This window comes from Pinus tabuliformis, chromosome 3_1, assembly GCF_031772625.1.
Source record: "Pinus tabuliformis cultivar Carrire ecotype Pingquan chromosome 3_1, CPIR1, whole genome shotgun sequence".
In the NCBI taxonomy this organism is placed as follows: Eukaryota; Viridiplantae; Streptophyta; class Pinopsida; order Pinales; family Pinaceae; genus Pinus; species Pinus tabuliformis.
The window spans coordinates 804,184,638-804,203,479 of NC_142301.1; the positions used below are offsets into that span (position 1 = coordinate 804,184,638).

The window sequence follows — 18,842 nt, forward strand, 5'->3', positions numbered from 1 at the left end:
GATGGTGTGTGAGGGACTATTAACATTCAAATTTTTAAGAATTTTGTTGATTTCAAATTCTAATTTTTACGCCGTAAGGCGTTTCCCTCTGAGATCAACTCCCCTCTCTTCCTACCTGTCATCTTGTAATCCACAGGATTATCTGTTAGACGATTGCAACCATTTCCGCCGTTGATTGGGGTTGCCCAAACGGTTTAGGCGTTTCATCGAATAGTTTCATCCGGGCAGCAAGGTTTGTACCTCAGATCAAACGCTTGCCCTCGCAGATCAACGCTTGCCCTCGCTCTGGATTTGGTTTCAGGCTCGCTGTTCTCGGCGGTCTTCGTATTTTTCATCTCCGCTGGATTCGTTCTATGGCAGTTCTGAAACTTTGGCAGACGAGAAGGAAAACAGGAGATCTCGGCACGATTTTGTCGAGTCGAAGGATTCCAACATCAAGGGTCGCCGCTTGAGAACCGATTTGGCCCTGAAAAAGACAGATTTGCGGTCGTGCAGAAGACCTTCCGGAAATGGCTCCCATCGTGTTTTGATGCCCCACAAGCCTAAAACTGAGGATTTTGATGCAGAAACTGCACAGCGATCGAGTCCCCAACAGAACCCTGATTTGAATGATAATTACCCGCCCCCGGCAAATTCTCCCGTCAAATCCGAGCCGGATCGGAACGCTGAGGGGGATCGGGATCAGACCTCTATTGGCTGTACAGAGAACTCTGAATTGCGTACTGTGGATACCAATGCTTCTGAGAAAAGCTCGGCTCCTATTCCACGAGGGAAAAGGAAACAGGGTAAGAAGAATCCGGCGGCTTTTGGGGCGGCTACTACTACGACAGATTCTGAAACGTGGAGGCAGAAACAGAATGAAGTCGGAATCGAAGAAGAGAGTGCGGAATCCATGGATATCGAGGGCAAAGAATTGAAAGGTACTAGAGACGAATGCCAGAAAGGGCTAACAGTGGATAGCGATGTTCTAAGCTCTGCAGGGGCAGGGGCATTACAAAGAATGTGATGAATCCATGGATGCCTGGAATCATACAAGGTCTTCTGGAGATAGCCATATGGAGGATAGAATGGAAGGCACAGATGAGATTGAAACTTCCCCAATGAGCAGACGAAGCAGAAGGGAACCCAAAGTTCCGGGCAAATTGCTGCCTCTTCTGGAATGCTTAAGGGCCATCACTTCTCACAAATTTGGATCCCTCTTCAAGCATAAACTTGAGAGCCAGGTTGCTTTTCTTGTTCTCCCTTTTCTATTTACTATTTGATTGATTTCATGGCTTTTTCATTGGTTTGAAACTGTTGTTACCGATACTTAAGGCGGGCTCTGTGATTGTGCAGAATAAGCAGCAATACAGGAACATTATCAGGCGACACATGGATTTGGGAATGATAAGGGCAAGATTGGAGGAAGGGTCTTACTCTGGCAGCCAGGAGTTTTTCCGAGATTTGCTTCTGGTTTTCAACAATGCTCTTATATTCTACCCCAAGTCCTCTCAGGAGCACAGAGCTGCGGTGGTGCTTAGAGAATTGGCAAACAATGAGATGGCGAAGATATTCGAGACAGAAGCTTTGCTAAAACAGGAAGGCCCATCCACAAGAAAAAGGGACCCCAGGGCCATTCAGGGGCCCCCAGCCAATGCCACCAAGTTCAATCCCAGCAGCAGAAAGAGAAACGCAAGGCCATTATTAGTTGGGGCAAGAGCTGCACCGAGATCCAAAACCACCAGCAGATTGAACGCTAAGGAAGAACAATACAACGCCCAGGAGCCACCCAAGGAAGCAATTGAAGTATCATCCTCTGCAGGTCTAAAACCTGAGAATGAACCAGAAGACAAATTTGAAGCTGAAGCACCAAATAGATCAAAGATGCCCAAGGCTGGAGATGAAAGAAAAACCTCTGGAATCAGCATTCAACCTAAGAAAGGCTCTGGTTTTCATAACGATCCCAAGAAGAACTCCAACACCGAGCCCAAAAAGACCACGGTCGGCAACACCCCACTGGTTGAGTCGCGGAACAATTCTCATACCCACAAGAGCAACAGTCACAGCCACCACCACAACAACAATGGCCGCAGCACAGAGCAGCTTTTAGGCAAAGTTGCAGCAATGAAGGAAGAGAAGGGCACTCCTCCTCCTGAGCCCACCCACAAGCAACGAACATCAGATCAGGACCAGGCCTCTCCCTTGAAAAGAGGAGTTGGAAGGCCACCTAAGCATGTCAAAAGAGCATCAGGAGCAGAGGATGAGCCACCATCAAAGGCCACAGGGGATCCAGAAGCAGCTTCAAGGGCGAGAAAAAGACTCAGAAAATGAGAGCAACTTCCTGTTTTTGGACATGGATTCGGATTCTGCTCAGGCCACCCCAGCTGGACTATTTTGTAAATACAGAGAATTTTTGTTTAGTCGAATAGATGGAGATGAAATTCCATGCAGGTAAATTATCTATATATATGCATATATTCTAGGGAAAAAGCTTCCATCTTGTCTGTAAAAATTGTATCCAGTGCGTTTCTGTTGATTGTTCAGCGATTGAATGCTTCCAATTGAGGCAACAATCCCCAAACTGGGCTCTAGATTAGGTTCCTCCCCTGCCTGAACAAATTCTGGTAGGAGTTATTATTCATATTTTTCCCCTTTCTGAGTGGAAACCCTGAATTCAAATTTTGACTAACTTTTGGTTGCATTCAAAGAAAATTTATGAAGGTGGTGACAAACAGATCATAATGGCTGTTTAGTCAAAGGTAAGTTGTTATTCACTGGTACCCATCAATACAGTCCTATCATAATTCATGGTTAATACTTATTTTAAGATTTTTTTTTTATATTCGTAAATGGTAATTAACCTAAATAGCATAATAGGCCATTGAATAATAAAGATGGTTAAAACTGCTTCTGCTTGGCTAAGAGCTCATCTTCCTCGGACGTAAGGAAACAGGTTAACGGCCCAAGACCCAGAGGCATCTGGCAGGGGTGAGAGCCTGCTCCCGATTACGGACCACCAGCAGGGTTATGCCAGGTGGCGTGGTTTTCCTATTTAACAGTGATGAGTCAAACCCAGCATTAGCGGATAGCAGCCAGAGATGGCTGTCCTCACAGTTGGTTTGACACCTGAGTTGATAGGTTTTACCACCTTCGGAAAAAAAAAAAAAAAGATGGTTAATACTTTATTTTTAGATTTTTTTTTGGTTGTAAATGGTAATTAACCTAAATAACATAATAGGCCATTGAATAATAAAGTATGTAGCAGAAATAGTTCTTTACGCCATAAGGCGTTTCCCTCTGAGATCAACTCCCCTCTCTGCCTATCTGTCATCTTGTAAGCCACAGGATTATATGTTAGACGATTGCAACCATTTCAACCGTTGATCGGGGTTGCCCAAACGGTTTGGGCGTTTCATCGAATAGTTTCATCCGGGCAGCAGGGTTTGTACCTCAGATCAAACGCTTGCCCTCGCAGATCAACGCTTGCCCTCGCTCTGGATTTGGTTTCAGGCTCGTTGTTCTCGGCGGTCTTCGTATTTTTCCTCTGCGTATTTACTCCACTGGAAGATTCGTTAGCTGCATCGGGGGAGACAAGCATTGCTGCTGAGCTGGGGAAGGGACAGAGATGGAGATCCCCAGGACAGATAACGATTTGACAGAGTGGTTGAATCAGGGGAGGCAGGCCTGCCCCTTGAAATCTGTCGATTACTATTCTTGCGCGAAGAAAACTTCTGAACACTCCAACCAGGTTAAGATGGCAGAACTGTAAGTCACTACATTGTTTGATTATATTTAATTTATTATATATAATCAAACAATGGGTTTTTTTGCTGCTTCAAATCTCGCTGAGCAGCCGCTGTGTAACGTAACCTGTTCTTACAGTCATGAGCTTGACCAGCAATGCCCTTAGCATGGTAGATGCTCTGGATACATACGGACAGAATATGGTCCTATGGAGGCCTCCAAAAACAGAGAGATCATCCAATTCCTCTAGTACTGCAGATTATTACCATCATTATAATCAAATTTGGGATGTATTAGAGGTTGATAAATTGGTTCCCGATGTGACTGTGTCCAAGGATGAATCCTCTATGAGTATTCAACAGGCGGTGAACAGTGCACCGGATAAATCTGAGCGGAGATTCGTGATACATATAAAGGCTGGGGTGTATAAGGAGATTGTTAGGGTTCCTCCCAGTAAAACTAATCTTATGTTTGTGGGTGATGGCATGGGGAAGACTGTGATCACGGGGTCTATGCGTGTGCCATCCCTGCCTGGTGTTCCAAGTACATATGGCTCTGCAACTGTTGGTAATGCTCATCATTGTTCCTCTTCCTCTTCATATTAAGTTGGAATTTATTTCTTTGCCTGAGTTTGGTTTTGTTATTGTGTTTGATCATGGTGTGGTTCCTGGCAGATTTGAGATGCCTTGAATTGAAATTGGAAAATCTGCTCTTCCAACATGTTTGATCATTACACATGGTTCTTGCGGACCACATCCCTCTGTGATTTTTCGGGTCAACCTTAGTCCATATTCTCTCCTCTCTCACCTTTTGTCACTAATTCACCCCAAGAGACATTAAAAGAGCTGTTAGGATCTTGAGCACCAGCAAAGAAGTAGATGAGTAAGGTCTGCAAGTTGAATTTGCATTGGCTTTCCCTCTTCATGGTCATCTTCCAATTGAAGGATATTTCTGATAGAAATAATTACAGGAATATTATGATTGGGCGTGCCTTTGTCGAACTCTATGTTATGGGCGTGAACGTGTGGCTTTCTCAACATATAGAGGAACAAATTCAAAGCTATGGGGCAACCAAGTCTTAGAAGAGATTATGAAACTAGTGACCACATTTTTAGCCTGTGTGCTATTATCAAGGAAGCTGACGTCCCTCATCTAAAGTCCTGTTGCTTTGTGGATTTTCAGAAGGCTTTTGGACTCTGTTCCAAGGGAATTATCGTTCTGGAGACTACGTGAAATTGGCATCTTTGAGTGTCTCATAGTTGCTTTCATGAAATTCCATGGGATATACATTAATGGGTTAGAGCATAACCGAGCGAGTACTTCCACAAGGGAGATGTTTACGTTTTACACCATGTTTTGTTTACCTTATTCTTATTTGCAGAGGATCTGATCCTTTTAGCCTCCTCCCCTAGGGACATTCAGAGATAGCTTGATGCCCCTGCCAATGTGATGGTCATAGAATGATGGTGGGAACCTTAGTGAAACTGAGGTTGTGATTTAAATATCCAAGAGCACCCTAACAAACTTCCACTTCTTCTTCAAAGGAAGCGAGGTGGAGATTACCATTGCTTATACATCTATGGGATCTGATCCATAGCCCTTAGGTTTAGCTTAAGGCATGTCTTTCAACCCAAACTTAGAAAGGGTTATAGGTCTCTCTCCATGCTTGACCGACAATACTTCCATATGCATTTTCAGGACATCTCTTCTGAGATGCATTTTTTGACACAATTAACAGACCTATAGTACTATATGGTGTTGAAATCTTGGGGCCTACCTCGTTACCACTTGACTGCGCGCAGGCTGAGACAGTCCAATTCCTCATGCTACAGTGTATGATTTAGCATAAACAAACAGTTCCACAACCCATTGTACAAACAATTTGGCATTCATCCCTTTTTCCTTGAGAGCATTTTTGGACTTGTCTTCTTTCTTCACGGGAAACTCCTATCTGGCCCTTTGCCTTTTTTAGATTGCCTCCACAGGCCCCTTTGTCTAGCGAATGTGCTGTTTTTTTAAAGGCGTCTTCAGTTCTTCAAAGAGTGCCTCCCTCCTTTTAGCTATTCTCTAGATGCCCTAGTGACATCCTAGCCCCTGAATGGAGATAAACATGGATATCAAAGAGGACGTCTATCTACAGTAAATTCAGGTCACTTGGATTGAATCCCACAACGGTTTCACAATCAAATGACCTTCTACTATGATCACTTATTGTACAAGTATGATCTAGGAAGCAATTCTCTTTGATACATTTGCAGATTTTTATGGGTCTTCTTGCAGAACCCAAAGGGCTTTAAACGCTTGTTCAATTCTGTGGCCAAGGAATCCACTACCATTGCTTCCAATTCCTTCTGCATGGACATAAAGTGTGCCCTTTCTGCCATGTTGCTAAGAACTACTGGATAAAAATGCCAAACCACAACACTGAGGGCCTGCATGCTGGTTAAACTTAAAAGCCTGAGGAAAGGTAGAGATTTGGATGACAAGACTTCTTTGGAGACAATCAATTGTGAAAATGACCATCCAATTAATGAGAGAGAAATTTTCTACTTGAGTTCAACCCAGATTAATTCCCTTGCAAAGGAATGCTGATCTAGAAAGCATCAACAAAATACAAATGAGAGGAGAAGGAAACAATCAAAATCCAGCAGTGCTTGGAATGCAATTCGTCATTTGCAAGGGAAGCAATAATGCTTTTCTTCAGATTGTAGGTTGCTGAAAAGAAGAGAGCAATAACATTTATTTTTGCAGATTCTGCACTTCTTTCATCCTATTAAAGCAGCAAAAAAATTAATTATCGTTTTACATTTTAAGAATAAGATATTTGGAACCCTTTCATATGATAGGTGTAATGTCGTTCAACATGCATTGGGGTTTGTAAGTTTGAGAAATTTCAATGGGCATATGCTAAAATCGGATCCTCTGTTTATTCTGATAACTAGATAAATATGTGTATGCTATTTCTAAACAAAGACGGAATTTAATACTTACAATTACCATCGTTCTTTGGTTTTGAACTCTTATCAAAGGAAAATTCAATCAATCCATATTCCTCGATCCCACTAAATCTTGTTTTAGATGTTGAGGATTGCTAATTTATTTGTTTTCACAATTGCAGTTGTAAATGCTGATGGCTTCTTAGCACGGGATATAACATTCGAAAATGCAGCAGGGCCAGGTAGTCAACAAGCGGTAGCCCTAAGAGTAGATATTGATCACTCTGCCTTCTACAACTGTGCCTTTCTTGGCCACCAGGATACATTGTACACTCATATTCTTCGTCAGTTCTATAGAAACTGCAGAATAGAAGGCATTGTTGACTTCATATTTGGAGACTCGGCAGCCATCTTTGAAAATTGTCTCATTCTGCTGCGTCCTCGTCAAATAAACTCAGACAAAGGATCATCAGATCCTGTCACTGCACAGGGTCGAACAGATCCAGCCGAGCCCACAGGATTTGTTTTCCATAACTGCACTATCAATGGAACTGAAGAATATATGAGGGCTTACTATGCCAACCCAAAAATTTACAAAGGCTATTTGGGTCGGCCATGGAAGATGTACTCCAGAGAAATCTGCATAAATTCATATTTGGGAGAGGCCATTAGCCCTGAGGGATGGATGCCGTGGGTAGAGGACTTTGCTCAAACTATTATTAACACCAGAAATAAAAAGACAACCACAATGAAGAATAATTTAAACATCGTTGGAACTAATAGATTCTAGAACAATATAAGTTTGGATAATACTTTGATCATTTGAAGAATAAGGTACTTAATTTTTAACAGCATGTTATTCTCGACAACGTCATGGCTTATTCTGTGTGAAAATTTGCATACACTCTCTTTGATTTTTCCAAGGAGTGATGTTATTCAAAATATATCTCCCTGTGGGTGTCCTTATGCTGCACACAAGCAATGATGCATTTACTTTTTTCAACTTTATGTATGTTTATCATTTCCATCCATATGATTGTCTTCCCATGATTTCTAAGATGTAATTGAGTTTATATCCATCCAATTGTATTATAGGCTCCTAAACCAATGGTAAGATCAGTTATTTTAGATTTGTTGACAGGACTAGATAGACACGTGGGATAAATCTTATATTTATAGTATACTCCTCTTTAACGTTATGAGTTTGTACACATGTTTTAACACTTTCTCAGCTCTCAATAAAAATCAGAACATTGTGGAATTCTTTTAGGATCAGAAGCAACGCTAGTGTTGGAAAAAGCATGTAGCACTTATAATGTATCAAACTTAAAATAAGCCAGAAGTCTCCATTTTATCTGGGATTCCTCTTTGTTCATCCCTTGTCTGACACTAAGGTATATAATGTTCTGAAAAGTCTCATTGTGATATCCACTCATACATGCTAGACAGTAAGGCACACCTCTGTGTTGAGATTCAATTCTAGATCCATAATTGTTTTTGACTTTTATTGATTTTTCTTTGTCAAAAATGTAGATTAGCATTGCCTCGAATTGGCCATTTGTTGATGATAAAAAATAAACACCGGTAAAGAAACAAAATTGCATAAAATTTTGACTTCTTTCTTCTATGCTGTTGTTTCTTATGTCATTTGCATAAAATTTTGACTTCTCTCTTCTATGCTATTGTTTTTCATATCATTGCCTTACGGCGTTTCTTTTGCAACATGTGTTGCAAATGCTAGTAATACTCTATTGAAATGTATGGAATATATGTTATGGCAAACCAATAACACTAGGGTTTGGTAAGCAATAGTAAAGCTCTTTTAAGGTTTAGTAAGCTTTAGGGTTTGGTAAGCAATAGTAAAGATCTTTTGAAATGTATGGAATATATGCTAGGGCAAATCAATAACGCTAAGGGTTGGTAAGCAATAATATAGATTTGGGATTTAAAATTCATGGAAGGTATTAGTAGCAATTAAAAAAGGAAAATATAGTATTCCATATTCATGGGGCGTGAGCTTCATTGTTCTTTTTAAATTAAAATATATTTGTTAATTTTTTTACACATTAATTTTTTATGTGTAGGAGATTGGTCTAATTGTCTCACTTTAAAATATATTGAATTGAATGAATAAATAAAATAAACATGGTACAAAACATTACTATAAATTGCAATAAAATGATCAAAGCACTAAAATGTAAAAGTAATGAAATCATTTAAAAAAAATAAATCACTAAAACCACAACTATATATATATATATATATATATATATATATATATATATATATATATATATATATATATATATATATATATATATATATATATATATATATATATATATATATATGTAAAGTATCAAATGCATAGCATAATAATAATTAATAAATAATTTGAATCATCGATTAAAATGTCATTGGAATAGTAACTATATCATTGTCACGAAACTAGATATTATTAGAAAAATACTCTTTAATAATATTGAGTCTTTCACAATATAGTATTGCTTATTAAAGCTAGTGACCTTTAATTAGTATAAAGTTATTAATTATATTTATAAACTAATCATCAACAATTTTAACTCTCAAATATTTATAAGTAAAAAATATTTTAAATATACATATAATAAGATATTTCTCTCGGATGTGGGTGCTTAAGGTGAGCGGCGGACAGATGGGGAGTCACATGGGCAGGGGTCGGCCCATGTGTGACACGCAGTACTTCGCGGGATGTAAGAGCGGTTCGCATGCTGGAATATCAACGAGGGCATTAATGCTGGTCTTGTCTTCCATAATTTGTCTCCTGGCTAACTGTGCGATGGCGATTAATAAACCGGGAGCTCTACTACACTTGCGCATTCTTCTGCAATCGTCTGGCATTCCACTGCAACACTGACGCATTACTCGGTGGAGCGGGGGAATGAGCAAGGGCATTCATGCTGGCAGCTGATAAGGAATTTGATCTTGTTGAAGCTCTGCATTTTTTAATAATTCTTTTGTGCCAATGGGATGTGTATCACTGTTTGGAAGAGACGTGCACAGTAGCTCTTAGAATAATCATTGAATCACCCACCACTGTTGCTTTGCAGGCCCCTTGAGCTTCAGGAAGCTGGAGGCCTTTGAAGAGGGCTTGAGCCTTCACTTGTTTGTTCATGAAAATACCAACCTGCCGTAATATCGACTCTCTTGATTTCATCTGAAGTCAATGAAGGCTCCCTGCCCCTGCCATTCCAGGTTTCTTTTAAAGGTGCCATCAAGGAAAAGGGTTGTTATACCTTGATCCAGCATCCAGGGTTTCACGTCTTAGAGAGACACATCTTGAGAAATAGGTGGATGGTCCATATTGTCTTCCCAAGCTTAATGCACTTGCCATTGCGTGGGATACTTGATAGGTGTTTCCAAAGGAAACGGGCCAAGGACTCGCAAAATGGCGAGACAGGGGATCCTTTTATCACCGACTTTGTTTGAAATAGTTATGGCGAAGTCCATCTTTCCACCAGGACGCTTTGTCGGACAAATATTTCAACAACAGTTTGGCTTCCATGGCTTGGTTAGATATCATTGGATCTCTTATTGCCAAGCCCCACTACTCTCAAATGGGGCTCGAACCATAATCCAATTGATTAAATTGAATATTTTGTTGTCCGTTGTCTCCTTTCTACAGGAACCACCTTATCTCTCTCCCAAGGATATAGGTAACCTACCGGTGCCAAGAGGGTTGAAATCAGGAAAAGTGACAATACATCTTACCTGGATTATCATATTGATATTTTCTGTGACTAGATTGATTCATTATCCTTTTGGCTGTACTTACCCATGGGTGTTATTTTGCTCTTATTACATTCCTGAAAGATTTGCGGAAGATCTCAAAGCGCTCTACTTTGTTTAATCCGTCTGTAATGATTGTTTTCCATGCTAGAAAAGGATATGATTTTTTGCTCCATTCAGTTTGCAAAAATATGCTTGAGCTATTTTGACATATTTAATGTTAATTTTTAGATATAGGAATGGTATTGGGTTTTTCCCTCATGGTACAGAAATGGAAAGAAGATGAAGTGGACAACAATAATTAGAATTATTCTTAGAAATTAGTTAATGGTTGGTATTGAAATAAAAATAGTTATTGTTTTAAAAAATGTGATTTTATAATAAATTAATAACAATGAAATAATAACTCTCTTGTTTATATTCAGCCTGTAGGCTATTCAATTCCACATCATTCCATTATTATTTACAACTCATTTAATTGTCAATCTCATGCTATGATATTGGCTTTATCCCCAATCCAACATGTACTGCAGATTTACCTTGATCTTCACTTGTGTTATTGTATGTTTTTGCAATTTCTTGGAAAGATTTAATGCATTTGGTCTTTTATCGACTCCTTTGTAATGGTGAGATTGTACTGTGTAATAACTGTTTTCCTGTAGCTTTCGTATTTTGGATATGAGGCATTATATCTCGAGAAACACATATAGACTAACACTCTCTTTATTTTCCTGTAAATAAAACAGAGAGTTTCAGGTGCTTGAATCAGGGGCGGAACACTATAATGCTAAAGAGGTTCAAATTTGAAAATTGTTGAATGCCTTTCCTCCATAACAACCGAACAACTCTAGCATAACAAGTGAAACAACTCTTTAACAAAATGGAGAGGGGAGGTGCAATTAAAACAACTCTTTCAAAAAATGGAAGCTCTCTCAAATCGGGCAATGATGACTCCCGGGACTACCTTTTGAGTTCTTTAATTTCCTTCGAACTCTCTTCTCCTTTTAGCAAACATTTCAAGGGCAAAGATAATTGCATTTCTAGCCTTCCCATTTTTTATTCCTTTATTGTGGTGGTTTTCGCAACAATTTCCACCATAAGTAGCGTTGTTGTGGACGAAGTTTACTATTTTCTTATAGATGACATTTTGCTCCTTCCTTTGAACGTTTCGAACAGCTTTAGGTACCATTGTTTCCTTTAGAAATGACGGTTCCATGTTTAGTTCGTTGTTTCGTTATGATGTCCTCTCTTTAACCGTGGTAACCTACGTTGCGTTGTATTTGGTATAATGGTGTCTCCTAAAAATTGTACCTATCTCAGTTGTATCGACTCTGAAGGTCTAGGAAGTATTTGATTTGCTTGAAATTTCTGCTATATTTCAGTCTCACTCTCTCAAGCAACAATTTTCTTTGAAAACAAGTTCGCAATTCTTTTGGCAGCTTTATACGGTTCAGTTTACAATCCCCTGCCACACTTCTCAGAGTACCAAGATAATTTATATGTTCTCTTTTTTGTTTTAACTGTCTTTTGTGTCGGTTGATGTATGACTAAATATAATAATATAGTTGAACTACTCATATTTTAATGTTCTCATGTAGTTTTTACTACACGATAGAGTTGAGGTCTCTCGGGTTTCCCCGTAATCTTACCCTTGGTAGTCTACCGACATCTTTGAGGTCTGTTCATAGGTTCCAACCAAATCATGTTACAAACCACACATGATCTGAGTGACATGTGGACTAGCTCAAGAGGAAACCAGAGCAAGGTACTTCCTAACTGTTATTCTACCCCGGATTCAGAGGAGTAGCCAGGATTTTATCCATAGTTTCTTTCCTTCCAACTTTAGATGGGATCTCACCTCAACCTTCTGCCTTGGTGGTCAATCAACATCTTTGATGCCTGTTCGGGGTTGTGCCAATTAGGTTACATATTATACATAATCAGACCGAGTTATGGACCAGCTCCAGACAGATCAAGAGTATGGCGCCTTCCACCCATTAGGGGTAAATCAGCTCCAGACTGATCCAGAGTATGACACCTTCCACCTATTAGACTAGGCCATACATAATCAGAGCGAGTTATGGACCAGCTCCAGACAGATACTTTGCAGATCCAGAGTATGGCACCTTCCACCCATTAGGGGTAAACCAGCTCTAGACAGATCCAGAGTATGGCACCTTCCACCCATTAGGGGTAAACCAGCTCCAGACTGATCCAGAGTATGGCACCTTCCACCCATTAGGGGTAAACCAGCTCCAGACGGATCCAGAGTAAGTTGCACTATTGGAGAGGTGAAAGGTGCTCTCATTTAATAGACAATAACCCAAGATTAACGTAGAGCCCAAATTTTTTTTCCCGTTTCGATGCCTTGAGACGTGAAGATTCAAGAAATTTGATCGTTTTGATGCCTTGAGACATGAAGGAATTTGATCTTGTTGAAGCTCCGCATTTTTTAACAATTCTTTTGTGCCAATGGGATGTGTATCACTGTTTGGAAGAGACGTGCACAGTAGCTCTTAGAATAATCATTGAATCACCCACCATTGTTGCCTAGCAGGCCCCTTGAGCTTCAGGAAGCTGGAGGCCTTTGAAGAGGGCTTGAGCCTTCACTTGTTTGTTCATGAAAATACCAACCTGCCGTAATATCGACTCTCTTGATTTCATCTGAAGTCAATGAAGGCTCCCTGCCCCTGCCATTCCAGGTTTCTTTTAAAGGTGCCATCAAGGAAAAGGGTTGTTATACCTTGATCCAGCATCCAGGGTTTCACGTCTTAGAGAGACACATCTTGAGAAATAGGTGGATGGTCCATACTGTCTTCCCAAGCTTAACGCACTTGCCATTGCGTGGGATACATGATAGGTGTTTCCAAAGGAAACGGGCCAAGGACTCGCAGAATGGTGAGACAGGGAATGCTTTTATCACCGACTTTGTTTGAAATAGTTATGGCGAAGTCCATCTTTCCACCAGGCCGCTTTGTCGGACAAATATTTCAACATCAGTTTGGTTTCCATGGCTTGGTTAGATATCATTGGATCTCTTATTGCCAAGCCCCACTACTCTCAAATGGGGCTCGAACCATAATCCAATTGATTAAATTGAATATTTTGTTGTCCGCTGTCTCCTTTCTACAGGAACCACCTTATCTCTCTCCCAAGGATATAGGTAACCTACTGGTGCCAAGAGGGCTGAAATCAGGAAAAGTGACAATACATCTTACCTGGATTATCATATTGATATTTACTGTGACTAGATTGATTCATTATCCTTTTGGCTGTACTTACCCATGGGTGTTATTTTGCAAATGCTACCTAAATGTGATGTACTTGCCATTAATATGCCTCTTTCTTACAAAACTAGGTGCGCCTTATCACAATTTCATAAATAATCTCTCCCATTATTCACTCAAACATCAATAGCACCTATATATTTTGTACAACTTGTGAACAAAAACCTCATTATTGTTTCTCTTGCCCTTTCCTTTTGGTTACAGTAGGGGAATGTTTAACAAGGAAGGTGTTCTCTACCAAGCCTAGCTTCTCTCTCAGAATCTCAACATCCCCTTTGCAAAGGGTTTCATTAGAATGACAACAACTCGCATTTAAAGCATTTCTCCACCCCTCCTAATTAGAAATACAATTTTGGGTTCTCTACTAATTTTCTCCACACCCATTTAATATAACAATGGACATAGAGCATGTATATACTTGTGTGTTGGAAATACCATTTTATACTTTAATGTTTATTATTTTTGTTTTATTATTATTACTTGAATTTCTTCTTAACAAGTGGTTGTGTTTCTTTTGGTTTTAGTGAAAGTATGGGTTCCAATGTTGGCTCTCTTATTATGGAGTATAATTCATCTTTGAGAATTTTTCAATTATTAAAGTAGGTTAGTCAATTGCTTAAAACATTAAATTTATTTCAAAAAGTTTTTGTTACCTTATAGGTTAGACACTGGCTTGAAATATTAAACTTATTTCAAAATGTTTTTGTTACTTTATAGATAAGGCGTAGATTTCTTGGCTCTATGATGAAAATAATGAAGGGAAAATACATGTTAATATGTTACTTGTGCTCTTTGACTGAAAAATACACGGAGAGAGAAAAATGTATATTATGCTAATTAAGGAATGTTTTTCGCTTGTCGAACTTATAGTATTGAATTTAACACACTAACACTTTACAACAATGAACTAACAATATTCATGATGAAAATAGCAATATGGAAGATTTATCTGCAGGATGAAAAAGGCAATATGGAAGATTCCGATCACGTTCCAATGCATTTCTTAAAATGTGGATGTGACAGAAGGTTGTTGTGGAAGTTGTTGTTTGTATATGGAAACTTTCTTGATCATTGTGCATAATCCTAATGTTGATAGATATGTCTACTAAATGCTTCCAGTTAATGGGGCATTGATTTGAGCATTCAATATATTTTTATTCTTTATCAAAGTATTCTTTTGTTGTATTTGTATTTTTCAATTTATGCCTTACGGCGTCTCCTTTGCAACATCTGGTGCAAATGCTAGTACAATAGTCTTAGAACCAATCCATAATCATTTCCACAAACCAAATGAGATAATCGATCGACCAGCGAGGGTGGTATTTGGTACCACCAAAGTTGGGTAAATGTCGGTTAGGGTGCAGAGAAATCTCACTAAAGTCACTGCATGAAAAAATTGATGTATCAATCAACTATAATCCTTACACTGGCAAGATGCACAACTTTTATACCACTGTAATATCCCAAACACCAAAATATCTAACAGATCTGATACGCTTTAGATGTTCTAAAAAATTTTGTGATAACAAAAAAACATAAAACAAATCTAAAAATGCAGCGTTTATTTATATTAATAACTGAAGAAATAGTACATGTCATACAATAAATTTCAAGCCCCTGCAATGGCACGTATGACTGCTTATCAAAGAGAAGACAAATGCACTGAAGCACAATCGTGGACCATGGATGGATCCACCAAACAAAATAACACCCACACAATCGTGGACCATGGATGGATCCACCAAACAAAATAACACCCACAGGTTTTCGTCCTTGGGATCAAACTGGAATTGGCCACGCCAAGTTCTCAAGAAAAACATAGCAAGATAGATAAACCGAATGATCCAAATGCTTAACTTCTATCCCCTTTTATAGGCTTGATGGACTCTCTAAAGACTTTATTTTATTATTTTCCCTCGAAAACCGAAGGCAAATACCATGGGCTGGCACCATGAGAAAATACCACGGTAAATACCATGGACAGATTCTGTCCATTTTGACCAGATCAAGAAAGGGAATATTACACATTTCTTCCAATCTCAAAGAGCATAATCATCTCTGACTCTCTTCTCTAAAGAGCTAACCAGCTCTAATACCACTTGATAGCAGGAAAATCAAATTTTCCAATCACAACTCATCCAATGGTCTATACTTAGATCTCCATACGATCTCAACATAACCCATAACTAAATTCAATACAAAATTCACAAAAAATTTAACTGCAAATCTCTCATCAACAGTTTGACCAATGATTCTTGGTCTCCAGCATTTAATACATGCAGTAAATTTAATTTCACTAAATCTTCAATAAGATTTATTTGCCCAATTCACACACATAGGCACTTAATTCTACCAATTCCAGATTTTAAGAATTCTTCAATAATCTTGCACATAGACACTTCATACACATAAAATATGAAACTTCATTTCATTAACAAAACTTGTACATACAAAAATACTCAAAACATTTGTTTCTCTCTATGAGGATCTGATTTCACTTTCATTTGGCCATTAGCCTTGCTTGTAGGCTTACAATGATTAAATACAAAATTAGAAGAAAAGTAGATTTTCCTACTTCATAAATCACTCCTTGATTTATTCCATAAAGCTCTCATGATTTATTCCCTAAATCTCTCATGATTTTCAAGGTAAATTAGTTTTTCCCTTATGGACAAAATCTCGTCTATCCATAACTTTTCTAAAACTATTACTCATCAGTTATAAAACTCATAAAATATACCAATTTGGAAAACACAATTTATTTACATAAAAGAATATAAATTATTCTCAAAAATCAAGTCCCCATTTTGAAGTTTATTCACATGAAGACTTAATGGTTTCGAAGCTCTAATACTCCTGCATCACATGTTAATTTGATTATGTAGCTAGGATTTTGCATAGAGGGCATACAAGAATGTAAAAACAAAAACAATACAACTCTATCAATGAGGATTTGTTGCATGACTCTGTATGAACATTGTCAGGAACAACAATCTAATAGTGGCGAGGTGGTGAAAGCATCAAATGCAGAGCAAGATAGTGGCGAGGTGGTGAAAGCATCGAATGCAGAGCTAGGCATCTATTGGAAGGCAATGAAGGTATGTACGTCAATTAACATTCACCACATTGTGTACAGTGGAGCTATTCCCCACAATGTGTACAATGAAATTATCCCCAGCCTCAACTACACCAACCTCCACTTCACCATTGTTCAATGTTATCACCTTGAAATACTAATAAAAAATGCAACAGAACATTTTAAAAGGAAGTGTGACTTATTATAACTTTTTTTGCCAAATTATTTATTTAGAAATGAATTTTCACATCTTACAAACAACCCAATAATGTTGAACTTTGATGAATTTTCACATCTTACATATAGTGAAATAATGTTGAACTTGGGTGAACTTCACTAAAGCTATTAAGTCCCCTCAATACATTATGAACGCATAAAAATAAATGAAAAAAATTAATTTATAATTAAAAACAATATATACAACACATTTATATATTTTTAATACATTTTCGAAAGAATATTGAGATGGAAATATTATGAACTAAAATTAGCTTAGATTTATTTTAATTTCAGATCTATCAAGTGTCAAAATAAATAAAATTTGTCCAGATTTGTATTAATCAGACTTATCAAGTGTCAAGACGAGGTGCAAACCTTTCCTCAAATTTTACACTCAAAAAGAGTTTTGCATCTTGAAAAATTTGATCCCTCTCAACCTTAATAAATCCAAAGTTGAAAATTAATGTGCTAATAATGTTTTTATAATAATAATATTCTTTTATTCTCAATATTTTCCTTTCCAAAATAAAACTTTGCTTCATTGATATTCACATAATCAAATAAAAAAATAAAAAACATACATTATTGTTATTCACATAATCAAATAAAACACATACATATTAATTTAGCTCTATAAACCTATAAGTTATATATAACTATCCACTCAATAACAATATAAACAATAATACACATTACAAGCCCATTGAAACTGTCCCGGGAAATACACAGAAACTGGCAAGTCCCAGCAGTCTAAACTAATAAGCGACCCAAAAAGAACTACAGTTAAAACCATAGACCACTAAATATTGGCCAAAAACAAGACTCGGGATTGCCTATGTCCATCAGCATCACTTTATAACAATTTAAACACTTTATTTTAAATTTTCAACTATAAAATTTTCGTCACAAAATTATTCTTGTGAAATTCAATCTGTCCCGAAGGCCACTTATAAGCTCTGCGCAGGCCCTGTCTTGAGCTGGCCAGAAGGAAGTCAGTGACCCAAAACATATCAATTCATAAAAAAAATTGTAATTCAAATGGACACATAAATTTTTATGAGTGGGAAATTCCTAAGATTGCAAAATTCGTAAGAGACACTTTTGCAATAAAAAAACGGTTTCCATCAAATTGATAAATATAACCCTGACATTGAACTGGAACTGAAAAAAATACCAAACTGATTTGATCTAAAACCGATGACAAGGGAATGAACGCTTTTCATTAAACTGTGCCATCAGAAGTAAATTGCCAAAATTCCACAAATCATATTTGTAATGATAAAAACATTTTTGCATTTGTTTCACTTATTCTTATTAGTCTGTAAATGATGTTTAAATCTAATAAATATCTTGCCCTGATTCAAATTTACAGGAAAGCGCTGTTACGATGGGCTAGTTTACTCAGCCTGACCAGAATTATAACCAATTCTAAACATCTCACACACAGATTGCAGAAACTGGAGACAACCGCTCCTGTTTAGTTGCTTTTCATATTTGAATCCATCCTTCAACCTTTCGCTCAACTGCTCAAGTACAACGTCACTCCACTGAAGTTTGGGGCACTCCTGAACGTAAAGAATCTTTAATGACATCAAATGTTCCACATCTGGCAGCTCTAGTATCTCGAGGCATCCATCAACATCCAGTATGCTCTGGAGCTTCTGGCAACCACAAACATCTAACTTCTTCAAAGAAGTCAAGTACTCCACAGCTATCAGCACTCGTATCTCGCGGCATCCACGAACATTTAATTCGGCGAGTTGTGTGAGGTGCCCCAACCCTGGTATGCTATGGAGCTTCTCGCATCCCCCAACATCCAACTTCTCCAGAGAA

The 18,842-nt window shown here is 38.1% G+C and overlaps 2 protein-coding genes across 2 annotated transcripts; both read left to right on the plus strand.

The window, feature by feature from the left end:
- The first annotated feature begins 1,013 nt into the window (after positions 1-1,013).
- LOC149189896 (uncharacterized) lies at positions 1,014-2,673 on the plus strand. Its single transcript, XM_089411971.1, has 2 exons — positions 1,014-1,223; positions 1,336-2,673. Exons 1-2 carry the CDS (start codon positions 1,014-1,016, stop codon positions 2,308-2,310), a joined length of 1,185 nt encoding a protein of 394 aa, XP_089268097.1. The 3' UTR covers positions 2,311-2,673.
- Positions 2,674-3,604: 931 nt separating this feature from the next.
- Positions 3,605-18,405, plus strand: LOC149189897 (putative pectinesterase/pectinesterase inhibitor 51). The gene is made up of 5 exons (XM_089410375.1): positions 3,605-3,744; positions 3,878-4,290; positions 6,842-7,353; positions 16,699-16,812; positions 18,382-18,405. Exons 1-5 carry the CDS (start codon positions 3,605-3,607, stop codon positions 18,403-18,405), a joined length of 1,203 nt encoding a protein of 400 aa, XP_089266501.1.
- The last annotated feature ends 437 nt before the right edge of the window (positions 18,406-18,842 follow it).